The sequence below is a fragment of the Pavona decussata genome, unplaced genomic scaffold, assembly GCF_977016875.1.
Source record: "Pavona decussata unplaced genomic scaffold, jaPavDecu1.1 SCAFFOLD_274, whole genome shotgun sequence".
Lineage (NCBI taxonomy): Eukaryota > Metazoa > Cnidaria > Anthozoa > Scleractinia > Agariciidae > Pavona > Pavona decussata.
In genome coordinates, this window is record NW_028145676.1 from 137,501 (window position 1) to 165,000 (window position 27,500).

A 27,500-nucleotide genomic window follows, 5' to 3' on the forward strand; every position below is an offset into this window, starting at 1 on the left:
CCACCTCAGAATGTCCTTTGATCTTCTGTGGATAGGTATACAATGTAGATATAAATTAAAATAATTTGAGTGTAGGACACTCGACAGTGATATTTATAAATGTACTAATGGTGTCGCACCATAGACTGATCAATGGCGTTTGATTCATAGCTAATTAATTTTTTCTTAGAAAAGTTTCCATGATTGTAAATCCCAAAATCAGTCTGAAAATAGATTGTAGAATCTTACGTTTGCAGTACCATGTTGAAGTCTTCAACTGAATTTGATTGTAATGTGGCTATTTATGATTTATAAACTTACATTGCAAAAAAAAAGGAGTATAAGCAAGTAATAAGCCAAATTGTACAAAGGAAATTACAACAAGTTATACATATGATGGATAAGAGAATTAACTCAGTCTATAGTGTATGTACAAGTGCTGAAGTGAAGCCATGAAATTCCTACTGAGCATTAGCCTTGACTACATAAGGCAAAGAAGAAGTCTTTTACCTCAATCAATCAATCTATCAATCAATCAATCTTTATTCCCCCTAAGATAAAAAGATATATCTTAAGTTACATTTACTGTTAGAAGTAAACATACAGTATATAGTGAGTATCAAACCCGCAACCTCAGTATTTGATCTTCCGTTGCTCTACCAACTGAGCTATAAGGCCAGATGGGAGCAAGTCGTGGGTAATTATGGAAGTAATTTCCACCAGACTTAGGGTAACTTTTCAATGCATGACAGTTACTTCACATACTTTGGATTCACTTATGTGTACCAGTAGCCTTTAACATAAACTATTAATGTTATTCTCTGATCCATCATTTTTGTCATTAGTGCAACGTTAGCGCAACACTGATTGTACCCTTTGCAATACATAATAATTGTATTCCCTGGGTGCCCTGTTTAGTAGATACAATAAGTCGGGTGATTCTGCAAGTGGTGCACTGTGGTATTCAGTTCCTTCTTAGTGTGACACTGTGGAGTGACATTCTGGGTGTCTCAACTGTAATACTATAAATTTATGCATGCAGTATCATTTCTTTAGAGGTCTTCTTTGTTCCATGATTCCTGGAAATCCCCTTCATCACAGATTAGCATGTTAGGACTATAGCCCAGGCTTACCAGGATGAACCATACTAATGATGTTTCAGATTAGTTGGAGGAAATACAGTTGCAGGACAAACACACACACACACACCTCTGAATAATGAAATGTCACTTTATATTTTCCTTCAAGATGTTTGTCTTTTAACCCCCCCTAACCCCCCTTACCCCTCCCCCCTTCCCCCAATGCTTAGAATGGAAGGGGGATGGAGGTTAAAGAAGTTTTGTTTGCAGTCAGGATGCTCCTCACTTTACTACCTATATTACATGTAGATCCTTGTTAGAGATAAAATTACTGGTATTATTTCAGGCAAGATATCATTTCTGAAGAATTCAACTGATGCTATGGATGGTAACAATACTGCGGATCAGAGTAAAGGTAGAAATTATCTGAGTAAAAGTTTGTTCCCTGATATTTTTAAACTTGCCTTATTAACTTAAAATGCATGAACATTCATAGAGACAAGACCTTGCTGTTCACTGCACTTATGAATGTTGCCGATTGAAGTGCTGTTACCTCCCAAAGTGGTCTTTGACTAGTTAAATAGACTTTTCTTGGTCCTTTTTGAAGTGTTTACACTTCATTGGGTCATAGATTGGCCTCACCAGCATCTCCGGACCAGCACAGTCCCTGTTCATCAATCTGAAATTGAAGTCATGAATCTCAGATCGATGTAACTGTCAAGTGTGAATTCTCCCAAAAAGTGAGAGCTTTTTACATATAATAACCAGACTCAAAAAAATGATCCTTAAAACAGTTTTGAGAAGGATTTCTTTTACCCTGCACTTTGATTGTTGAACATTTGGTTTTTTTGAGAGCCAAAATTTTAATACCTAATTACAAACCTTTAAAAAATGTTGTTTAATGATACGCTTAGCCTGCGAACGCAGGCGTATTTCCGGCCGTCGCTTCTCTCCGTTATTTTTCGGCGGAGAGAAGCGACAGCTACAAATACGTCTGCGTTCGCAGGCTATGATACGCTAGACTGTTCCTTATAAACCGTTAATTTTTGAAATGATATTGTACAGAAAGTATTACATCTAATTTGAATGGGTCTTTTATGAGTAGAGGTACTTCTTTTATCAAGATTGAAATGCAAGGTTTATTGTTTTCCGTTCTGTTCTTATTCTTTCTCTCATCCAGTTGTTCAATTGGTTAAATCAAAGGACAACATCAAAAGGTTGCGACTTAAGATGGAGTCAAAGCCAGCAAAGGACTTCGAGTTTGATGATGGAAAGGTAAATACAAGTCAAGCTATCAAAAAACGATTAACAGAAAAATTCCTGTGAGCTGCATGGCACTTTGGTATGTACTAGCAGGGGAGTGTTCAGTTTACATAAAACATGATCAACAAGTGCCATCATTGGGATATGCTTTCCAAACGTTTCGGGCTTGACCCTTCATTGGTGGAAAAAACAAGTTCGTTGAATCCGGTTTGAGGTTTGTATGTGCATATGAATAAAAACTAATTTTCATAATAAAAGATATGCGTAAAGCCTTGCTTTCATAAAGAAACCCAGAAATGGCGTCTAGAGTTATATCACATACATGCACCTTTCCAGTATTTTGATTCTACAATTCTGAAAACTCAAACAATTATCTTATAGTGGTATATTCTCTTTGTTTCAGTCAAGGGAAGTGTTTTGCCAACTTGTCCAACAAATGAAGAACCAGCATTCTGATTCTAACATGAAGAATGAGGTGCAAGTCTTCATTGGGACATGGAATATGGGTACACTAGAAAAATGATATTTTGATCCACCAAAGAAATTTAAAATTACACTGATTTCTTAATAAAGACTTCTACTACTACCACTACTAACCTGGCGTCTGCTTTCAGGCAATTCTAATGCTCCTCCTGATCTGAAATCATGGTTCAAATGTCAGGGCATTGGTAAAACCTTGGACAGCACATTGGCGGAGTTTCCTAATGACATTTATGCCATTGGCACACAGGTATCCAAATCATCTAGTAGTCTTGAATGTTCCTCACCCATGCAGTAATACACCCGCCTTCATGATCAATTCTTAGTAATTTAGCCCTCTTTGCAAGTCTAGAAGAAGCAGAAAACGAAAACCAGGGCACAATTTACAGTCAATCCGCGTCACGCGTGATCAGTTTTTCCGAGAATGAAGTGAACATTTGAATTTCTCTTTGTAATGTCCGACGTGTGAATGGAATGTTGAACATTTCTCTGGAAATCTTTCTGAAAAAGATGCATTACCTGAAAAAAAATCAAAATACTTGGGAAACAATTGTTATTCTTGAAGTACTTAATGCTGTAAGTAAATGTAAAGAAAAATTCATAGCTTTATACTGTCAATAAACTAGAGAAATTTCTACGGGAACTCTGAAATCTCGTTGGCGATTTTCAAAACTGTCATGTAAATTTCAAAACTCCATTCAAATTTCAAAAATATCGTTCACGTGTGACGTGGTTTAACTGTTATAAAACGTTTACAGCTTTTATAAAACCTTACAGCTTTTTAATTACTTGTAAAGTCAGTGGCTGTATTTACGTTTTTTTAGGCTCTTTTATGTTTTGCAGGGCCCTTGTTGATATCAGCATTTTTATGCTGAAGAGGTCACCCTGGTTAAATTATTATTATTATTATTATTATTATTATTATTATTATTATTATTATTATTATTATTATTATTATTATTATTATTAATATTATTTATTATTATTATTATTATTATTATTATTATTATTATTATTATCACCTAAGAAACTGTACCCTTGTAATTACACATGCATACAGAAAATGATCTCAACAAAAATTGATAGAAGTTTTAATAACGGTTATTGAACTCAGTTTTGAGCTCTTTATTGTTTTTCCTTTTTTTCTTGTTTTGTTTTGTTTGTTTTTTTCGGGGGGGGGGGGGGGGGTTGCGTTCACACGTAAAAGCAAGGGGCCCAGCTTGGAAATTACAAGTGTAAAAGTTTTATTAAATTGGCATCTACGTTGAGTTCGGATGAGCTCATTGTGCTGTTTACGCCTGTTGAGATTGGTCAGAGTAACTACTTTGGTTTTGGTTTTACAGCACTCTGTCGAAAACAGCTCTTTGTCACTGGTCTTTGTTTCACATTCCCAAAGAACGAAATAATAAACCAAACAAAGCAGTTTAGGCATGATGGTAATCAGTGTTACTCGCTGTTTCAGGAATGTAATCTTGGTGAAAAAGATTGGACTGTCAGGATCAAAGAACAACTAAAGAAGCACTTTCCTAAAGAGGAGTTTTACATGGTAATACATTGTCGCATTTTTAGCAACAATTAGTGCTTTTTTACAGAGTAAATCCAACACCCTTGAACACTTCAGTTAAAATTATGGAAAGGAAGTTCGAGGAAATAGACGATTGAATTATTGGCTGAAAAAGAAAAAGCCATATACAATGTAGCCGGTTTAGTCATTGTCTGATTGTTTCCATTTCCTGTAGTTTGGTTGAGCTCAACGTCATCAAAGCATTCACAGTTTTTTTTTCCATCATAAGTTTAAAAATGAAAGCACTCACGTTTTTAACAAGGTAACTTTAAAGAATCTTAGGGAAATTCTAACTTCTACCTCAAAAACAGCAAAGAATCATTGAGGAACAGGGATGGCGCGGTGGCAACAACACTCCTCTTCAGCATTGTGACGGGTTCGATTCCCAGACTCGCGTCATACGTGGGCGGGTTGAAGTTTGTTGTTGCTTCTCGTTTTGTTCTGAGAGGTTTATCTCCGGCTTCTGCCAGCCATGTGGCCGTTGTTGCTGTTTTTTATTTTCAATAATTTTTGTTGTGCGTCAGGCAATGTATTTTTAAAATTAATTCTGACTTGTTTCATTTTAACAACAAATTACGACGTTCATTGACTTTATTCAAATGTATTAGGTAAAGTACAATATACAACGAGATGCAATACTGGAAAGGGATGATCCTCGAAAAGTGGCATTTACCACTTTTTGGATGATTTTCTTTTACCATATCCACAGGGAAAATGCAATATCGTAATAAACGTCTAAAGAAATTCATATAAATATTCGAGAAAAAGATAATTGCGTCAGCTGGTCACTTGCACTTGATGTGTGAAAATTGGTTTGTGTCCAGTGAATGTTGAGGCCAAAGATGAGGAATTTCTGAATCCCGATTGATCGCCACACTGTACATGTATTTTATCTGCACCAATTTGCACAGTAACTTAGCTTAGATAAAGACTAGCGATAGAAGAACGTGGATTGATCTTTCGACGACTCCATGTCTGTGTTGTAGTTCAAATTTATCCTTCGTTTAAATTTTTATTTTGCATTGTTTCAAACTCTTTTTGTTACATTACGATACCGCAAGAACAATAGCGAGATAAAATTTAAGGATGCTGGAAAGGGTTTTGAGCTGCGTGAACAGGATCAGATACAGTGTTTTGTAATCTTTCATCATTTCACAAATGCTATAGCAATGAAAAACCCTTACGAGCCTCCTAAAACCAAGGATAAAATTGAACCTCAACATATACATGTATTGAGCTGTGAAAATGAAGGCATTCCTCTAAGAACAGTTTACAATTGCTCAAACCCTACATATTTACATTTGATAACGGTAGCATGGATTCGTCGAAACGTCATGTTCTTCTGTCGCTCAAAAGGCCATATTTCGTGAATGCTATCTATCTGTGTAGGTTGGTGCCTGTACGTTGTGGAGCATTCGACTTGTTATTTTTGCTAAACAAGAACTCAAACACATGATATCACATGTTCAGCAGTCGAGTGTGAAAACAGGCATAGCCAATGCTCTCGGTAAGTTTTTCTTTTTTTCTTTTTACCTTTGGTTTGCAAGAATTGACTGTGTGAGATGTTGAGCGTAACTTTTATTCTCGGTACAAACGTGGGCTGGAATAAATTTCATGTTATGTCTTAAGCCTTGAAAATACATGAGAATAATGTGTTATTTTTTCCGAGTATACCTGTCACCGACTTAATAACATAAAGTGTTTGTTTAAGGTGTTTTAGATGTTCTCATTGGGTGACCCTGTTTAGCCACTGATTTCATTATTTAGCTCACCCTCAAAGGAGCTCAGTAGTTTTCAACCCCCCTTACCAAGTATTAGCTCAAGTAAAATAGATGATCTCTGAAGCATTATTTGATTGATCCCTGACTTTGCTTTATAACATATCACTCGCTACTGTTTGTTTGGTTTTTAGGTAACAAGGGTGGTGTAGGTATATCATTCTCTCTTGGTCCGCTGTCCCTGTGTTTTGTCAACTGTCATTTGGCAGCAAGAGGCACTGCCGCAAGGGTGTTAAGGTCAGTTATTTTTCTCCTCTGGGGTGTCGTCAAGTGTTAGGTTCACACACTTGCAACAAACTGTGCTCTGTTTGTAAACTGCAAAGTGTGCACATGAAATGTTGTACTGAAAGTGTGCGGATGTCACGCGACATAAATTCACCTAAGTGAACCCTTTGTAAGACTAGTCTAGTGTGCATGCGCTCTAGACTCTATGTAGTAACGCTTGTTCCCTGTCCACACTTCCGAGAGCCGACGATTCGCCCTGTCGGAAAAACGAAGCCTCACATCCGAGTATCGATCAATGTTTGAGTCTAGTGCGCATGCGCTCTAGACTCTATGTAGTAATGCTTGTTTACTGTCCACACTTCCGAGAGTCGACGATCAGCCATGTTGGAAAGACGAAGCCTCACGTCCGAGTATCGATCAATGTTTGAGTCTAGTGCGCGTGCGCTCTATGGTTAACTGTTCGCACTTCAAACAACCCGTGCGTTCGAGTATCGATCAATTTTTACCAATCAATTACAAGACGAAGGTACGTGATGGAAAAACGTATACGAGTGAGTTGATGTTTTGGCCTGAATTTGGTCCAGGGGGAAATGAAGAAAGTTTAGAATAACTTCTAAGATTCCTTCATAGTAATGGTTCCGTAAAGTACCTATGAATCGAAAATTGTCTTTAGGTACCCTTTGAAACACGCCATTTCAAAGTTTGATATTGCTGGGGTAAAAATATCCGACTTTGTGAACGCTCACAGTTGGGCTATTTTGCCATCAAAAATGATCAGAGGACTGGGTCGAGTTTCATGCCGAATTCCAAGTTGTGACGTCATGTCGGTGCCAAAAGTTTGTTTACTCTTATTCCGTTCTCGCCGCCAAACAACCTCGTTCCCAGGGTCTCTCTTCTTCCCGCCCCAGCGAGAGAGAGAGAGAGACCCTGGGTGAAGCTGGTCACGTGGCACCCAAAATCTGGGTGCTTGACACAATTAGCCTTTAGGGAGGGGTAGTAAAGTATGCAGTTGTTGCTTTCTCAGAAGGACGGAGAAGACAGCCACGAACTTTACGACAACAAGCGATTTTACAACCAAGCATTTCTACATCGCACACTCACTTGAGACCTGGAAGAGGTTCACGTTTCTTCCACTCAGGTAGAGTGTTGTTAATCCAAAAGAATTATTTTAAGAACAGTCGTTTCGGGACGCCAGAGGGAAACCGACAGACGATGGGGGATGCTTGAGTCAAAACCTAAACAGGCATGGTGATTAGAACAGAAGTATCGCTGGCTTTACGCCTTTTAACAGAGCTCCAAATGGGGTGAAATGGGAAAGAAGATCAATTTTAGTATTGTCGAATGGAACACCAAGAATTTTCGGCAATAGAATGTGAGCGGGCGAAATACCAACGGACTGAAGCAAGCCGCGTGTGAATATAATTCAAAGGTACTTTTCATCTTAGTTTATTCCCTATGGACTTTAAGACGTAGTTAAACGAAAAATATTGAGCTCAGAGCGCTGATTGTGATCGAAAACAATGTATTTATTCACAGGAAATCGGTGACCAAATATATATTCAATGTTGTGCTTCGCGAATTACATGTAAATAAACAGAATACTGAACAAGAAGAATGTATTTGTATTTTCTTGAGTGATGAATCATTAATAATGCTGTTACTGAAAGAATTTTTTATGAACTACATTTCATCTTATAGAGCAAAAGATGTAAGACTTACTTATTACCGCAGTTTAAGCTCGAATAAATGCTTTTTCTGGCACAATTCATGGAATCAGTTCCAACTAGTGTAGAGTTTATGATCAACCTCTGCTTCATTGACCGTTTGAAATTCCTTAGATTGTACTTAATATACGATTTTTGCAGACGGTATGAAACTGCGCCAAATCTCTCGCATTTTGCTTGCTTAAAATCGCACCCGCTTGAAAATCTCTGATCGACTCTTGCGAATAAAATAATTGAGCGAGTATACCCCGACTGGGGAGAAGTTTGTCGTGTGCTGTCACGTGACCAGGTTCACCCAGGGTCTCTCTCTCTCTCACTGGGGCGGGAAGAAGAGAGACCCTGGGAACGAGGTTGGCCGCCAAAGAGGATTGTAGAAAAAGAAAATCACGTCTAGCGATTCTGTGAACGATCGATTCTTGCAACTCTCTTTGTTACGGATGCCAGCAACGCAATATCGCCCTCGCTGTCGCTTACCTTTCTTCTCTTCCGTCATGATGAATTGCAATTCTTGGCACCAAAGTGACGTCAGCGATTATTATCACCTGGCATTTTGGCCGCGCGATTCGAATACCATTTTTGAGGGCAAAATAGCCCAACTTTAGCGTTCGTGAAATACGCAATTTTTACCCCAGCACTCTAAGACTTCGGAATCATATATTTCAAAGTGCAAAGTTTCTAACTACACAAAAACAATTTTCGCTTCTTAGGCACTTTAAGACAAATCATGAGGGTTCTTTAACATCTTGATCGTAGGCGTAATCAAAACTATCAAGACATTCTCAATGGGCTCAACCTTGGTCAGAAAGGCGTGTTTGGCATCACGCATCAGTTCCACCATGTGTTCTGGTTTGGGGATCTGAACTACAGAATAGACTTAGATCCTCAGGTGAGGCTGATATTATACATTAAAACACAGATCACGAGTTTGTTTAAGGCAGCTTAACACAGTGTAACAATTGGATAGGATAGCGCTTGCTGGGAACAGCATTTTCAGACATTTTCAGTTTCAGTTTCGGACGTTTTCAGTTTGTGGCTCAGTCAAACGGACTGAATATCAGACAATTTATACAGTGCGCAGATGACCAGTGTCCGTAAAGCCGGTGACACACTTGGCGATTTTATACACCGATCGCGGCGAATTTGATTGCCAGCGATTACCCCCGATTATTGCGAACACACTTGGCGATGTGGTAGTTTCGAAAAGTCATTGTGATTAAATTGCCCAACCTGATGGGTTGACTTTACTGGCGATTCGCAGTGATGAGCGTAGAAAATTGCGGGAACGGGCGCACTTGGCGAATGCCTGGGAATTTAATCGCCGATATCTGACATGCGAGATATCGGCGATTTTATACGCCGATCACGGCGATCGGCGAAAATCGCAATCGCCGCACCGGGCACACTTGGCGATTTTCGCCGATCGCCGCGATCGGCGTATAAAATCACCAAGTGAATCGCCGGCTTAAAACGAGGTTAACTTTGTGCGAGGGCGTGTCACTCGGGTCACAGAAAAGTGTCCGTTGCCCGTATTAACCAGTCATTTCATTGTAGGCACTAAGCTATTAACCAGTCATTTCATTGTAGACACTAAGCTGTGAACATCGCAGAGTCCGTGCGGCAAGATACAATAGAATATTGAAAGAATACATTTGAATTTCGTATGCGTATTTGCCTCTTCAGTAAAGGTAGAGAAGAGCAAATTTGTTTTTGCGGCTCAATTAAAATACATATTTGTCCAAAATAATATTTTAACAGCTAAGGTTATTTTTTCAAGACACGTTTGACTATTTCGTGATATATGTCTATTCCACAACATTTACTTCCTACTTGCTCACTATGTCCGCCATCCCTAATGTGACGATAAAGCAGTGACTGTGTGACAAAAGTGGGAGGAGCTGTCTTTTTATAGTGCGGGTCCTTGTTTAAAACTCACACGTCTCGCGGTTTTCAAAACAAAGCCATGTTTTACTTCTCCTGCCTGCACAAGGTTTGTTTATTAAATCCCTGTTAAATGAAAAAAAAAACTATTACTTGCGCGTCCAGTCACAAATTCCATTATCCAGTAAACGCAAGGATACAGTGTAATTTCCGGTCATGTCACGACACTTTGTTAATTGTTTTAGGAGGTGCTTGGTGCTGTTCAGTGTAACAATTTTAGCAAGATGAAAATGCATGACCAGTTAAAAGAACAGAGAGATAAAGGCCATGTTTTTCTTGGATTTGGTGAGTTTTCTTATTTTTCAAAGGAATGTCCGGCATATACCATCACATTTATTTCCATTGCGCATATGCCTCTCATGAAATTTCAATCCTAGCAGTATGCAGGATGTTGGTCCCATGAACCTAGTTTCATGGCCTTACCTCCCATGAGTCTCCTGTAGCTCAGTGGAAGAGCATCCGAACTAGTAATCGGAAGGTCTTAGGTTCGACTTAGGTATGCCTGTGCCATTCACTGAATAATACATCATTCTCAATGTCATATTTGTTAAACAGAGTGAGACACATATAAATAAGAACGAAGGTGCGATCGAACTACGACAAAATGACAAACCCAAACTACCCACATCTAAGGATGAAACGATCCGGGCTCAACTCGATACGATATGTATCACGATACGTTGGTCACGATTCGGTTATTTTCGATTCGATACAAGTGCTAACACAACCTCAATCAATCAAGTCATTTTTTTAGACAGTTTTTATTTGGTCAATTCAACAAAGAATAACAACATCAGCAAAGAGGCTGTTACAATGTCAACTAAGAAAGTTTACGACGTAAACTTATTTGGCAACACTAAGGCCATGATTGTTAAATTGCACTAACAGTGGTAACAGTTTCCACCAAGTCATGCAAACGTCTGGAAATGTTCATTGTTGTAACGTTAGCGTGCATCTTTTGAAGCGGGTTTTCCTCCTATGTCTTTCAAATTTTACGTTAACTACATTTTATGCACTTGCCAGTTATAATGTCTGTATGTTTTGAATGTGAATTACTTTGAAGATTTAAACAATGCGTTCTGATCAGCAAAAATCGCCCAATACCTGCAGACATCTGTGAGCGGAAAAACGTTCAACTCTGTGTTTTAGAAATGTGAAAATCTAATCGTCAAGATTAATTAGCTAAAAAACAGAAATAACACAATCTGTCACCTAACACTTACCTTTTCCTACACAGTTTGCACTGAAAATGCCACATAATTTTACCTTTTTCCACCATGCTTGTTAACAGATAAACGTAGAGGACAAACGCTCACTTCAAAACTGTCTTGTTTCTTTCAGAGGAAGATTCCATTAATTTTCCACCAACGTACAGATATAGACGAGGGACCAATGAATATATTGTGCAGAAAGTGAAAAGATCAGGGGTATGCTTGTTTTATGTAGAATAACTTTCGGAAAATCACTGTACCACTTGCTTCATCACACGTCATTAAAGAAGAAAAACTTCAAAAGGGTTACAACATAGAAGAACTTAATCCCCATATTAAGCTGTACCCTGAAATTACATAACAATACAGAAAACTATCTAAAATTGAATCTATATACGATAAAATACTCAAACACTTTAAGGGATTGCTAATTCACTAATCAAAAGGCATAGCATAACTTATTAAATCTGAAGAAAAATGAGTCACTAGTTAAAGTGACTTCCATAGAGCTTTTTTAAAGCGGTAGACTGAATTACAATCAACTAATGAAGGATGGAAACTGTTCCATGTGCCAATGTATCTATACCAGAAAGAATTTGAAAGAATGTTAGTTCTTGAATAAGGCTTACCTTGCACTGATGGCAGTTTCTTGATTTTCTGGTATTATAGGACATATAGATATCTAGGATTGCAGCCGAATCCCCTTTGTTAAATTTAAATAGTTGCACAAGACACAACACTTCTCTATGAAGATGTTGAGTTGGTAAATTAAGAGTAGAGTTGTTTTTATGGTTGAAAATTCTTACTTGTTTTTTCATACGAATGGAAAGCGCTCTCTATAAACTGATGTTTGGAAGGCCGGATGAGAAACTTGTCCTTGGATATTTTGTAGGTGCTGACGAACGTGCCATCCTGGTGTGACAGGGTTCTTAGACATTCTCTTCCACAAACCAAGATTACTTGTACTTCATACGGTGGGTGCGATTTTTGATCACACATTTCTAGTCCTAAATTTTCGTTAAGGCTGAAATTTGCTGCACCTAACGGCGGCTTTTAAACATGCATGTTATATATCAAACACGAGACACAGTGTTTCATCACATATCAAACACCGAGAAGAGAGTTGAAAATGTGACGCGTAGCGGAGTATTTTTGACGAACTTCGAGGCTTTTGATATTGCGATGAAACACTGTGACGAGTGTTTGATATAACTTCTCAAACAAACTGATTTTGAAGGGGAAATTAAGGATGCAAAAACGAAGAGTTTTTCATCAGATATCCAAACACGTCACGGTGTATGATTTCCTTTGTCTTTGGCTTTTGAATTATTAATAAGTTTGAGAAGTGTATTTCTGAAACTCTTTAACCCTTTAAGCCCTAACAGTGATCAGCATCAAATTTCTCCTTGTAATATCAATGCTTATTTAACCCCTGAGGTCATGAGAATTAAGGATATGATCACCCAGGGTAAATTTCCTTGATATTTTAATAACTTCTCCCCAGTACTTTTATAAGAAAAGTATGAGGACAAGATAGGAGAATTTGTTCTTTGATATTAGGGTTTAAAGGGTCAATAATTCATGAAGAGAAAACAAAGGAAAACACTTACTGTGAAAGAAGTTTAGAAATGTGATCTTAATAGACCCTAGGCAAAAATGCTGACATTTTAATATTCTTCTGTTTGCATTCAATCAAAAGAACATTTCACCTTGAACGAGGCTAGCGGGGCTAATTTGAATGCAGGCAAAAGAATATTAAAATAGCAGCCATTTTTGCATAAGATATCATTAACTTTGGTGAACCTTTGCTTCGATATAAAACTAATCAAAATACGTTAAAAAGCGACAGAATAGTTTGAAAAGGGCAAAGTTCTACAGATATGGTGTTTAAAAGACATAGTTTAACAACATGCTACTTGAAAGTGAAATTTCTCTTAGAACGTTTGTTATTGCTTAGTTTTCTAATCAACTGAGTGTACCGCAAGAGTAACCGTGGGCAACAACTCCTTCAACTTACAAACGACTTATTGATAAGATCAATAAAACATAAACAATAGGCCAACCGTCTAATTTTTGCTAACAACGGACCGACGAACATTTGACAAGCAAAAGGCAGATTGAAACTTTTTATAGCCTCAACAGCCAATAACATTACGATTTAAGCGATAAACGACCAATAACATCGCAACTCCCTTGACCAATCAGGGCCCGGTTGTTCGAAAGCCGATTAACACTAATCCCCGACGTTTTCATCTCGCTTATTTTAAATGTTTTCAAGAGTTTAATTTAACCTAATAGTAAAAAAAAGTCTAAGTCAAAACTAAAGGATAAAAATCTTTTGGAACAATCTTTATTGAAAAATCATTAAACTTGAATCAAAGTTTATGTTAACCCAGGATTAGTTTAACCGGGCTTTGAACAACTGGGCCCAGGTCAATAACCAGAGACATTTACACCATCTACTACTGAACGGTCTACAGTTTACTTGACTCTGAGGGTGACTTCCGCTCAGGTTGTCGAAACGTCAGTTAGCGTCCTTTCAAACAGTCCTTCTCAGGACTACACTCACCCGGATGATCATAATTGATCGGCTTATAACCTGACTTCTGTGCTCAAACCATTAATAGTTACTGTAACATTTCTGTGTCTTTGTTGTTGTTTTCCATGCAAACAGGATGTACAGGAAATATCAAGACCAGCGATCACTGGCCTGTCTTCTGTAAATACAATATGTCTTTGCCTTTCTTTGTTTCAGCAGGTATGTATGTCTTTAGAGTCAAAATTCAAATTTATTCTTTCAGAAAGGCTTGTCGTATATAAACACACAGCCAACAAGAAACTTACGTGTAAACCGGTGCGACTCAAGCATAAGCGCCTTGTGCTTGCGCTTGTGTTTATGCTTCCGTCGCCCCTGTTTACACGTACGACGAAACGACGCAAGCACAAGCACAAAAGAATGGAACGATTTCCATTCTCTTGTGCTTGTGTTTATGCTTGTGTCGTTGCGTCGTACGTGTAAACCGGGACGACGCAAGCATAAACACAAGCACAAGGAAATGAAACTGAAAAACAGTGACAAGTTGTCAGCGTCGTTCTAGTCCGCCATGTTGGAATCAAATCTCGCGCTAAAAGGCAGTCCAGCCGCGCGATTCTGCCACATTTTTTATGCTTCTGCGCTTGCGTATGTCACCTAATGCTTATGCTTATCGCACGTGTAAGCATCCTTGTGCCTATACTTGTGCTCATGCTTATGCTTGCGTCGTACCAACTATCAATAGTCGTCAAAACTCCTTATACCTTGAGCAGGAGGCTGACCAGATGGCTGAAAACTGCAATATCCCATGGTGTATGCATTGTTGTAATTTATAGGTAGTGACACGAAAGAGTGAGACATTTCTTTTTCCCCTGGAGGTCCTCAAACTATTCAGAATTAATGCCAAATAATACACTCCATAAATACTAAAGACGAGAGAAAAACTTAACAACTGATTTAAAAGTTTCACTCAATCAAAATCTTAGTGACCTATTTAAACTTAAAACTGCCGGAAGTAAAATTAAAGGTGCAGAAAGTAAAAATCACTCGCTTTGTTTACCACTTTATCTTGAGGGAATTGAAGGTTTGGAGCGGATTTCGGTTGAGTGTCTTAAATCCAAAACCAAAGTAATTGGCCATTTCCGAGTGGTTGTGAATCTGGTTATGAAAGCGACGCTAAGTGCAAAGTTTTTATTATGAAAGTTAGGTTCATTCGTATACAAACAAAACTTATTCTCACATGAAAAGCTTTGCACGTATCCTTGCTTTCATAAGGCTGATTTAGCAACAGTACGGGAACGTCATTTGAGGAGGCGAGAGCGCGCGGAATACTCTGGACGCGTTTTCTTGATGCGCGCGCCGTTGTCAACTGACCTTCCTGTTCTGTTGCTAAATCAGCCTATGATAAGGTTCGCAGCAAGTCGGAAATGGCCTATTACTCTGGTCGTCCACAGGACACCCAACCAATCTTAATTCGGAGCAAATACAAGTAACCGGCGCCAAGCGCGGAAAAACAAGTGCGAGCAAGTCACGATTGGTCATAAGTCACAACCAGTCACAAAGCGTAGTAAGACAAAACCAGAGCGTTAACCAGTCACAAAGCGTAGTAAGACAAAACCAAAGCAATCGTGGATTACTTTCGACTCTCAATTGAAAACCTCTCTAAGCATCTAAAACAATACATTGTTTTAATAAAGGTCCAAAGCGTTCGTTAGATTTTAACTCACAGTACGAACACAAATTGCTAAAAAGTAAAACTGTAAAATAACCACTTATGCAATAAAACAGCAATCAATGGTTGCTAAAACGTAAAAAAATACTGATATTTTGAAAGGAAGAGTCATATAACCGCTTAACTGCAAGAAATTGGTCGGGAGCGAGTGGGATGACCTTACCAGTGATTTATAAAAGGTATGAATGTTTATATGGGAATAAAATGAACTAATGCAGTGTCAAATAATATATCAAAGTGAGGTAAACTAAAAGCTTGTTTAAAATGAAAGGTTTAAAGACCAGATTTAAATCCAAGAACAGAATTGCTACGGGCAATATATTAAAGAAATCCATTCACGTTAGCATAACATTTTTGAATATATGATTAATCTTAAAAAAAATGAATCTAACAAAATGAAAAAGTGAACTTTCGTTGAGAGCTGCTGTAATCTCGATGGAATACAAGAGTTTATATTGGGCAGGCTACCACTGCTCAGACGCCATATATTTCTTTGTGAAAACCACACTTGTAATATTTGCTCGAGTTTAAACCAGATCTTAACGAAACTTTACGTTCTGGCTAACTGCGCCTTTCAATAACATGTGGACTCTGAAGTTCACGATCCAACCAACCGTTATGCTTTTCACTGCCGTCAATCACTGCAGAGAACCTCAAAGAAACCAAAAACGTTGCTTAACGGGGTCAAAAGGTCATGTTCTTACGCTGTAATAGACCCTTCTCCAAAATGGCAGCTGAAAATTCAAATAAGTTAAAATTAAAAACGTACACCAGCACTAGAAAGAGCACTTTTAATTTAACAACCCTGCAAAGTTTTAGCATATCAGGTGTAATATCAGCTGAGAAAATGTAAGTTGAAAACTGAAAAATTTACAGACGTTTGTATGACTGGGGGTATGACGTATACCCCCAGTCATACAAACGTCTTTCAATTTGTCAAATTTCATCTTACATTTCCTAAGCTGATATAACACCTAATATGCTGAAACTTTGCAAGATTACTAAAGTAAAGGTGCTCTTTCCAATTCTGGTATCAGGTTTTCGTTCAGTTCAATGTCAACTCATTCAAATCTGTTGCTGCCATTTTGGAGAAGGGTCTATTGGGGATTCCGATTCACTCTGACGGTTTCGGGATTGTTTGCGGTCAGTGGCTTGACGCCGTAATTATGATTGACAACAGTAAAACGCGCAAATCGTTAGTTGGGGTTGAAGTTCAGGGTCTGTATGTTACTGATTGAAAGGCGCGGTAATTCGGTATAACAAACTCACTTTTGAACTCGTTTTTTTAACTTCGTCTCGTATTTAAAACTGCCACGTTTGCCGCGATTATGACCACAAATGAAAGGGTTTTGATACAGTTTAACAGTTCAAAAGTGAGCCATTCTTCCATTAATAGTATACCTTAAACTCAGTTGGAAAGAACATACTATGAGACAACCATGACTGGTTTATTCAGCATCACCCCCAAAAAACATTTAACCTCCAGAATTTAAGTTTAATTGCAGCCAAGAGAGTCCGTGAATGGTTGCCTAAGACAATTATTTTATACACCGTACAAAGTTCTGAGGTCATTTGAAATACCTTTTCTTGCCTCTTGTCTTAAGATCAGACAATCCCAAAGAGCCCTATATCTGGAGGGAGTGAGATAGTATTCCATAAAATCGGTGCAAAGGTAAGACATTATTGCTTCCAGCCAAATGTACCATAAATAAACATGTTTGTAGTGATCATCTCGCCCAGTGGTAGATCTAGAGTGGACCAGGGCATGCACTGTATTATCAAAGAAAACAAACCTTTGGGTATTGCGGTGCTTTCCATGTAGCTAAAATTTTCGGTTAAAGCGGTTAAAATGCCGATGGAACATGTAGGTATTTCAAGAATTTTCGGAACGAACGACTGCCTTCGAAGGTACTCCACCTTTTGCAATTTAGCCAGTTGGAAGGGAAATTACTTTTTCTAATTTCACAATAGTCATTTCTATTTTGTTTTCTTCGAGTATCATCTCGTAACTTTCTTGGAAAAAAAGCCTTTTCATTTAGGCTCGAAAATTTTCTGGAGTAGTTACAGGCACAGGAACGAAATCTTGTAGATGAAAATTGGTATTGTGTTGGAAATTTGACCTGAAAGTCTGGCTTCACTTCAACAGCCTCGTGTTGTTTGCTTGCAGTAGTAAAACTTGCTAAAACTTTTAAGGCCGATTTAGACGGTACAAGTTTTGATCGCAAATCGCACACAACACTCGTCACTCAGCATTGCCTATTCCTATGATTGTCGTAGGATTTTAAAACATGTTTTAAAATCCTACAACATTTTTTGTGACGTACACGACAGTCGTAAGCGAGTTGTAGATTTAATTTACACAAAACAATTTGTGTGTAGGCCTGTCGTAAGCTTGTCGCATGCGACAAAGTCGTACCGTGTAAATCGGCCTTCCTTTGGCACTCTAGGAAGGAGAAAGGCTGCCATGCACGGACTATCATCACATCAATACTTCCTGTCGCTTCATTTTATTGAAATTGAAGTTAAATGGGCAGTGTCAACTATTTTGATGTTACTTTGAATAGCCCAAAAGCATATTTGAATCGATGGAATCGTCAAAACAATGGTTAAATTTTGTTAACAATAACCCTACTAATGCACGAAAACTGGTATTATGTTTGGCTGCGGATAGTTAAGATGGATTTCAACTTGAATAAAATGGCTTTTTTTTTTTTCAAGTTCTTCCTGTGTATTGTAGAGAAGTCGCTAAAAACTGATTATAGCTTGTTTTTTCCTGGATAAATGCCTTAATATTTTTTTCCCGGCGCTCTAACAGCATTTTCATGTTAGAAAAACGGTTCTTCGTCAAATATTTCAGCAGCTTTGAACAAAATACAGCAAAATCGCCTTGATACTTCCCCTTTAAGTAGCAGCTATGTGGACCCCATGCAACCTGATTAACTTTATCGTCAGGTCCCATAGTGTCTATTTCAACAATTGAAAAGCAGTTACTGTTTTTGATGTTCAATCAACTATAACCTTCATTTCTTCATTCATTCTCTGTTTGCTTTACAGATCAAAACAAACAGTAAAACTCAGTTTTACATTGAATTTCACTCCGCGTGTTTGGAAGGTAAGGTGCATTTTCCCTATATTAGTTATTGTTTTTTCTCGCCTGTGATTTACTGGGGAGCAGGGATGGCGCAGTGGTGAGAGCACTCGCCTCCCACCAATGTGGCCCGGGTTCGATTCCCGGACTCGGCGTCATATGTGGGTTGAGTTTGTTGTTGGTTCTCGCCCTTGCTCCGAGAGGTTTTTCTCCGGGTACTCCGGTTTTCCCCTCTCCTCAAAAACCAACACTTCTAAATTCTAATTCGATCTGGAAAGTTTCCCCAATTAGTGCTCTGCGCTAAATACATTGACACTTAAATAAAGTGATTTATTATTTTTTTTATTTGTTAACTCACATGATGCTATGTGCCCGTACTAATATTGTAGATGGAAAGCCTTCTAATTTCACCCTAACCCTAGTACCTGAGCAACATAATTACGCCACTCGAATTGCATCCGTACAACATCTGAATCCTAGTCCTTTCAGAATAAATATTAGGAAAGTTTGCCCAACAATTATTGGATGCTATTACTGGAATGATATTCCTATATCTATTCGTCAAAAACCAACAAAACAACCATTTAAACGAGCTCTCTTCCAGTATTATTTTGCTCAGTATTAATCACTGCCACACGACCTTGTAAACGTTTTCTGTCTTTCATCTCCTCTATTTATAATTAGTTTTCCTTTTTCTTTGTTTTTAATTTTAAAGGACATATAATTAGCTAACTATATCATGCCCTTCTCCAATCCTTTCTTACGTACTGTAACCTTATGTAATATGATCATGTGGAGTAAATAAAAAATACAAAATACAAATACAATACAACTATAAGACTGGAACATATTCGACGATAGTCTGTTAGTGGTATCCCTCACCTTCAATGCCATGAGGCACATTGCAAGATGACAGGGCATTTTTCTGTTGGAACGGAGGGTACCGACATAATTGTCTAATAGTAGTGATGGAAACACGAAAATAGCGCCATACGAATAGAGTGCTTTCACTGGAAAAGACGTCAAACAGAGTAACTTCTGTTCTAGCTTTACATTTCGCGTATGCCGTGTTTTGTTACCCGCTTTCCTGAGGATTTCTATTTCGCTGGTAGTGAGATCTATGTCAGATCTTAAATAGTAAATTGTAATTTATTCACTTTGGCTTAACGTATTCCATCACATTAATGTCACTCATTGACATTCCAATCCTAGCAGTATGCAGGATGTTTGTCCCATGAACCTAGTTTAATGGCCTTAGCTCCCACGAGTCTCCTGTAGCTCAGTGATACAGCATCCGAATTAGTTATCAGAAGGTCTTAGGTTCGACTCCTGATAGGAGCACTCGGATTTTTTTTCCGAGTATGCCTGTGTCACTCACTGAATAATACATCATTCTCATAAATTGCAATGGTTTTTGAAAATGGTTCTAGATGGCTTGCAAACTGTACTGATTCGGTCAGTCAGTCAGTCAGTCAGCCAGCCAGCCAGCCAGCCAGTCAGTTAGTCAGTCAGTCAGTCAGTCAGTCAGTCAGTCAGTCAGTCAGTCAGTCAGTCACATATTACAAGAGACATTTAGTGCTTAGGTACATGGTGATAGTACAGAATCAAGTAGCGCATTTTCAGTTGTGTGCTTAGTGACGTGGCCTTTGATTGGAAGCGAGGCTGGGGTTGAATCTGTTTTGATATTGTTCCCATACCAAGTACTTCACAGTTGCATTTGAAAAGCAGTGAGGTTTGTATCAAAACAAAGTCAACTTCCTTCCAGTCAAAGGCCACCTCACATGAGTAAACACGCAATGGACCCTTTGCAGCTGACGGTCACATGGTAAAAAATTCACCATGCTTTTAGAGCAAGCCACGCGCTGAGACATACAAAACAAAGAAAATTCAAGTTTGACTGGATGAAGTCCCTTTGTTTTCACTTATGTCCAGAAATGCACGCTAATGAGACTAATGAACTGTATGATAGACATCACAAGGTGTCCCCTAACCTTAATTCTCACTAAAACACACATAATTCTGTCAAACATGACGTCATATGAAAACGACAAAAAGGCCTGTTTTATACGAAGTACCCAAATTCAGGGTTAGGTGCATTTCTGGACATAAGGGCCCATTGTACAGTGGGATATTGTAGCTGATTTTTTGCAAGTACAATCGCCTGCACAATGCAGAGTGCATGTAAAATAGCGTGAAATATTAATCAATAGCATCGCTTTTTTCCCTCTCTTTTCAAGTGATGGGGAAGTCGGAAAAGAACAATGTCGTGAGATCTCAAAGTGATGTTGGATCCAGTGGGCAGCATTCCTGTCCTGGGTGGAATAAATCTGTTCTCCCTACAGTAAGTACCCAGTGATCAGCATCAAATTTCTCCTTGTAAAATCGGTACTTATTCAACCCCCGAGGTCATAAGAATTAAGGATATTATCACCCAAGGTGAATTTTCTTGTATTTTTATAACTTCCCACCATTACTTCTATAAGAAAAGTACGGGGACAAGATAAGAGAATTAGAATTAGGGGTTAAAGGGTTGATGGCAACCTCCACTCTTGAAATTAAATTGACGTTAAATTGTTAAAAAAATATAATCGATTTTCACATTTTGTTGCAAAGAGGTAGAGATAATGTTTTCGAACATTCGGTTAATTTTACAGACCGAGTGCAGCATTGTTCGTGTGTTGAACGTTAGAGTTCTCGTGTCATTGAAAGGCGTAGCAATGGCTTAATCAATGATACACTGTTCATTTGACAGCTCCGTCCCATTATGTCGGACCACAAGTATCTGGAGGAGCAACATCTGTTGCTGGCCATCAAGTCTGTGGACAATGATGAGTCCTACGGTACGTAGCACTTATAGCGTGATCCTGTTACAGAGGTCGTCATATAGGGAGATTGTCACCCATTTGTAGTGTTAGTTTGAATTGCCGGAAAACCTATTTGCATCATTGGCAACGTAAGAATAATGGTTTAGTTTTGTTAACAACAACCCAAATAGTACGTAGAAACAAGTATTACACATCTGTGACTGCAGATGGCTAGGATGGAAATGGATTTTAGGACTGGGAGAAGTTGCTGAAAAAAAAGCGTAGTTTAGTTAAAGTATTAGGCGATATTCCGCGCGATTTTGCTGGATGATTGTTAAAAATTGCACTCATTAATTCGTGTTGCTAAATACGAGAAATACATGGGTTTTTCGTTTTCCTTTTGCTCGTGCAACCGTGTTTTTAGGACGACTTTATTTCCATGAATCCACTTTGAACAACTCTCTCCAGGTACACAGCTTTTTAACGGGTAAAGTTTTGAAGTAACGAGTTTTTCTTCAGCTAAGCCTAGCCCATTACGTTATCTAATGAGAATTCAATGCGAGAGTAAGATGAACTGCTTTAAATTTATGAAGTCAATTCACTGGTGCAACAAATGCTAGTCTCCCTCGCAGCCGTTTTTGGTGTCGTCACGCAACGGAGGAGCGTTGCGTGACGACACTAAAAACGGCTGCGAGGGAGACTAAACACATGCTAACGCTTTTATGTTCTTTTGGACAGGAGAGTGTTGCATAGCACTGAGAACCATGATCAATGTAATTCCTCAGAAATGTGACGGAATCGTTCTGTTGCACCAAGGCGAGAAAACAGGAACAATTGAGTAAGTACTTGCTTCTTCTTATTTTCCTTTTAAGCAAACTGTTTTGTTTGTTTGCCTTTCATTTTCACTCCAACCGCCAATACCTTAAGTGCCATATGTTACTTCCCGTTAGCTAACAACAACAACAACAAGATACTATAGGCTAAAATGACGACTGAGCAATAGGAATTCTCTTTAAAGCCACCTTATGTATGCGTTTTATAGAAATCGTAGACATGTATGTTTTCACATTTGTTGTGGTTTTATTAAAGCTCGCGACACACTTGGCGATTTTCAGTTATACGCCGATCGCAAATCGCCGATATCCGGCTTGTCAGATGTCGGGAATTAAATTTGCCGGCATTCGGCAAGTGTGCCCGTCCCCGCGATTTTCTACGCTCATCACTGCGAATCGCCAGTAAAGTCAACCCATCAGGTTAGGCAAACTGCCATATCGCCGCGATCGGCGAAAAAAATCGCTAAGGGTCGAAAATCGCGGCGATCGGTGCATAAAATCGCCAGGTGTGTCGCCGGCTTAACATAGATCGGTTACACATTTAGCGAGCCAAACGTAGCGACCTCTCGAAGGTAACGATAGTAAAAAGCTGCTAAGTTTGAAAGCCAGGAGAGACATAACTTTGGAAACACTACCGCAATATGTGTGTTCTCATTAGTGCCTTTTTGTCTTTTATTGGTATTGCCATGCAATACGGAAATACCTGGTAAGGTTGTCGTGGTAGGGAACTTAGTAACGACGACGGCGATGGCAAAAACAGCGCCACAAAACAGTGAGGAAGAACAATCGCTCTACACGTGCGTTTTAAATTTTGGTACATCTCTTTGCCGTCCTCTGCAAAACAACAACGTGAAATGATCGAATTCAAGGTTTTGCGGAGAACACAAGCAACGGCGAATTTTCATTCTCTTTCTAACTTACACGCCACTTTTCAATTCAATTCAATTCAATTTATTCAATTCAATTCAATTCAATTCAATTTATTAAAGCACATTTTTCACGAAGGTAAGGCAAGAATGCACTAGCTCGCAAATAGCATAGGCTAATCTAGGCGGGTAGTGCAGTCCACTCTTACCAATTTGGTTCTGGGTAGTTCGCCTTTTTTGTACAAGTTGGACGAACTGAAATAATCGCTAAGTAGCACAAATGAAATGAAGTTATATTTTCAAAGGGTCTTGATAGTAGCAGACAAGTTAATATTTTAAGGAAAACGACAGAAGTTTCTGTCGAAACATGCTTTATAGACTCAAAAGTTTTGTCGTTTTCCTTAAAATATTAAGTTATATTTTCAAGTGACGCTTTAGCCTGCGAGCAAGCTCTCTTGGGGGTGTGGGGCGGGAGGGGGAAAGAGGAGAGAGCTTGCAACGATGTCTCAGGAATTTGAATGCCGCCCCCAATACTCCCCGCGGCTCCCTGCTGTCCTAGCTGTCAGAATTTGGCCAATCAGCGCAAACCGGAAACGATAGCAAACGTAAACAAACATGTGAAAGGTATATCAGATACACTTCTTAAGACGGGAATCCTTGCTGACAAAAACTATAGTTTCTCTGATCGAGTATGCCCACCGAGTGTCACGAAAATCAGAAAATTTAGTGAAGAATTTAACTTAATTGTGAGCACACTAAAAGCCGATTGACCAAAAGGTCGAGGTCACAAACGTCGTCCCAAGGGTCAAGCGAATCTTGCCGACTGCAGTGCCTACGCCACAAAACTACTGGACATAAAAAATGTGGAAAAGTTGACACAGTCCGGCCAGGGAAAAAAGAAGAGGTGCAAGGAAATCGGAAGGATCTCAATTTTGCAGCCGGGTCTCCGAGAACGAGGACGCAAATCTCAATATCGACAATGTGGTTTCATTGGAACACTCAACTCGCGTGAAATTTGTTATGTTGTGAACGAGTAGCAAAGCAGACGTGAGAGTGCCAGATCAAAAGGAAATCATTGCGCTTCTAAAGAACGTTGCCCTAAAAAAAGGGCAGTTTGCTGCTAACGCCGTACCGAAGCACTCGGAATTAAGTCAATATATCCAGAAAGCTTTAATTTGTGGCGTAAGCTGAAAGATGTTCATATTTTTTTCGGCTGAGCCAACACCAAACAAAAGCTTGAATTTGGCCGACCTTGACTCTCCATCTGAAATATCGGCAATCGAAGCGGCAGGCATCCCCATTCTTCTTGCTTCTGCGATCAAGTAATCGATAATGATACTTTGCAATGGGCAAACAATGTTAGACTTTCGACTTTCAATTGCTGCAAAAGGTTGAAATATCAAACTTGTCCCAAATCTTCTAGGTTAAACTGCAAGAACATCGCTACTTTGAAGTAAAGCATTGGCGGCTTGACTTTGCTCGGGTTTTAATTCCAGAGAAAACCTAAGTTATTCAGAGAAATTCTCGCAACCTTCCCAAATAGAAACTCCGCCACCATTTTTGTGTTGTCAACCCGACGCACGCGAAGGGCAATGACGTAAGCACCAAATTCAATATCCACCAATCAGCATTTTGCGTTTAAAAATTTAACGCATAAATGAAAATTTCTGAGACATCGTTGCAAGCTCTCTCCTCTTTCTCCCTCCCGCCCCCCACCCTCTAGAGAGCTTGCTCGCAGGCTAGTGACGCTTTGGTGGGCGTTGCGGTCGTCGCTGCTAAGATCCCATGTCATCGCCAATGTCGTCGTCGTCGTTGTAGTTGTTGTCTTTGCTGTTGTATTTGTTCAGTTTTGTGATAGTTATCAATAGTTGCGTGCGCACGTTTTCTTCAGCGTTGAGATGCATGTCAAGCTGCCTGACAACAACAACATGGAAACATCTTCACAACCCGTTGGTAATTCCGTTTGGCCATTTTTGTGTTATTTTAGTGTAATATTTTGTAATATTTTAACACATGCATTAACTTATAAGGGTAAGAAGTGCTCTCCCGTTCTTCTGTTTATTGTGTTGCGGTGTTTTTGTGTCCGTGGATCCCAAAGTGTGACCATTCAAATCATTCAAATGAAACTTATTGAGCAGTACTTTCTTGTGGTGCTGTTTGTTATGCTGTACAAGTTGGTTCTACCTTTGAGTCTGTGGATGAAATCCTAAAGACTGACCATTCAGATAAAAGCTACTGAGCAGTACTTTCCTGTGGTGCTGTTTATTATGCTGTACAAGATGGTTCAATGAATAAATGAAATCCTAAAGTGCGACCATTCAAATGAAAGCTACTGAGCAGTACTTTCCTGTGGCGCTGTTTATTATGCTGTACAAGGTGGTTCTAACTTTGAGTCTGTGGATGAAATCCTAAAGTGTGATCATTCAAATGAAAGCTACTAAGCAGTACTTTCCTTTGGTGCTGTTTATTATGCGGTACAAGGTGGTTCTAACTTTGAGTCTGTGGATGAAATCCTAAAGTGTGATCATTCAAATGAAAGCTACTAAGCAGTACTTTCCTTTGGTGCTGTTTATTATGCGGTACAAGGTGATTCTAACTTTGAGTCTGTGGATGAAATCCTAAAGTGTGATCATTTAAATGAAAGCTACTGAGCAGTACTTTCCTGTGGCGCTGGTTGTTGTACTTTGCATGGTGGTTCTAACTTTCCCAACAGTTTTAAGAAAGAAAAACTTCTTAAGCTTTTTCATTAAAGCAATACAAATATCAATGTACTGACTTAATCTAATTACAGTTAACAGATATATTTCTTATTTTCCTTTAGATCTTATTAGTATTGGCGATCTTGAAGAAGGTGAGTGCTTGAGTTTCCTCGTAATTAGATATATTTGGTTTTTCTACATGTGAGTAGGAGCATGTTCTGCATTGCATGCCAGTACGCAAACGGTTTGAAAGTAAAGGGAAAATGGATTTAGGTACTCTAAAACTGTGTTCAGCTATCTTAAACGACGAAATTTGGTAAAAATAGGAGGGTAAATCGACAAATAATATAGTACACGTTCTGTTTATGAACCTTATGTGAGCCTCAAGATTGACGCATTTGAGGTTAATGACATCAAAAATACTCTATTTAAAATACTTATGCCATTGCATTGAACGCGGGATTCCTTGCCGTTACTTTGTAAAATCGGTCGAATTTCACAGGCATGTTTTGTAAAATTTGTTGTTTTGGAAACGTAGATTTGACAGGCGATCAAGCTTCATATTGCTCGCAAGTAATATATTTAAATGGACACTTTGCTTAAGCCGATTTTTGGGTATCCTTACATGCTGCATTGCTGGACAAGGCTGCTTGAAGGTGGAAAAGGTTAGGGGGGCTCAAAGGGAATTTCGCGAGCAAGAGAGGGGGAGAGGGGAGGGGAAGAGACCACTTTCCTCTCTATCCTCGTGCTTCTCAGTTCCTCTTCTCAAAACCTCCCCTCTCGTTCCCGTTTTGATGCCTGCCACACAAGCTTTCGCTGGAATCACGTTTACTTTATCGTTTGGTTCTTGCTGTACTTTTCAGTGACCAGGAAGGGATCAGTCAGGTCTCCTCAAGTCCCTAAACGGAGGAGCTTTGATCCTCGGCAAGGTTGGTGATATAGGACCCTTTAATATAGGAAGTCATTGAGGCAATTCTCAACTGAGTGCTGTAAAATCAAAACCTAAATAATAACTGTTGTCTATAACAAATCTAGGGCCGGAGCTTAAGCAATGACGACGGCGACGACAACGACAACGCTGCAAAACAATAGGTTTTAATGAGCAAAAACAATCGCTCTACACGTGCGTTTTACATTTTGGTACATTTCTTTGCCGTCCTCTGCAAAACAACAACGTGAAATGACCACATTTAAGGTTTTGTGGAGAACGTGAGTACACGGCAAACAGTTGCAATGAGCGAATCAGAATTCGTATAAAACAAATGTAGCCGACCAAAAGCGCGGGAAAATGCGTGCGAGCAAGCTACGTTTGGTTTGGGTTTGAGGCCCGGTTCATACGTCGAACTTTACATGAGCCGAACCTAATACCTATTAAGGTCGACCCAAATAATTAAGTTCGGCAGTTGATTCAGACGTCGAACCTAACTGAAGTCGAACTTAATTAAAGCTAAGGTGAGAAAGTAGATTTTCGTGGCCAGCGGCTGTTGTTTTTGCTCAACAAGATTCAAAATGGCGGGAAAGATGAATTCGCTTGTTTGGTAAAATAATAAAGATAGGCCAAGTACGGCTTCTCGGGTCGAGATAGGAAGAATATGACGTTTAAAGCTAATTTGCTCTTACCAGTTCGTCTTTCAAAGATCTCCCATTTCTGTACGAAAGTAAGGAAGGGTCTTTGTAGATCTCCCTTAGCAGAGGCTGATTTTC

The 27,500-nt window shown here is 39.0% G+C and overlaps 1 protein-coding gene across 1 annotated transcript in view; it reads left to right on the forward strand.

The window, feature by feature from the left end:
* The window catches only part of LOC146455412 (phosphatidylinositol 3,4,5-trisphosphate 5-phosphatase 2-like), a 46,027-nt gene that overhangs the window by 10,606 nt on the left and 7,921 nt on the right, over nucleotides 1-27,500 (forward strand). Inside the window, exons 11-30 of the mRNA XM_085094319.1 lie at nucleotides 1,405-1,473; nucleotides 2,239-2,333; nucleotides 2,725-2,827; nucleotides 2,936-3,051; nucleotides 4,264-4,347; nucleotides 5,755-5,872; nucleotides 6,278-6,380; nucleotides 8,846-8,978; nucleotides 10,216-10,315; nucleotides 11,372-11,457; nucleotides 12,134-12,215; nucleotides 13,916-13,999; nucleotides 17,111-17,178; nucleotides 18,561-18,618; nucleotides 20,832-20,935; nucleotides 21,347-21,434; nucleotides 22,137-22,236; nucleotides 24,989-25,050; nucleotides 25,919-25,948; nucleotides 26,660-26,725. Of these exons, the coding sequence (XP_084950445.1) occupies nucleotides 1,405-1,473; nucleotides 2,239-2,333; nucleotides 2,725-2,827; nucleotides 2,936-3,051; nucleotides 4,264-4,347; nucleotides 5,755-5,872; nucleotides 6,278-6,380; nucleotides 8,846-8,978; nucleotides 10,216-10,315; nucleotides 11,372-11,457; nucleotides 12,134-12,215; nucleotides 13,916-13,999; nucleotides 17,111-17,178; nucleotides 18,561-18,618; nucleotides 20,832-20,935; nucleotides 21,347-21,434; nucleotides 22,137-22,236; nucleotides 24,989-25,050; nucleotides 25,919-25,948; nucleotides 26,660-26,725 (1,749 nt within the window). The remainder of the gene's footprint in view (nucleotides 1-1,404; nucleotides 1,474-2,238; nucleotides 2,334-2,724; nucleotides 2,828-2,935; nucleotides 3,052-4,263; nucleotides 4,348-5,754; nucleotides 5,873-6,277; nucleotides 6,381-8,845; nucleotides 8,979-10,215; nucleotides 10,316-11,371; nucleotides 11,458-12,133; nucleotides 12,216-13,915; nucleotides 14,000-17,110; nucleotides 17,179-18,560; nucleotides 18,619-20,831; nucleotides 20,936-21,346; nucleotides 21,435-22,136; nucleotides 22,237-24,988; nucleotides 25,051-25,918; nucleotides 25,949-26,659; nucleotides 26,726-27,500) is intronic.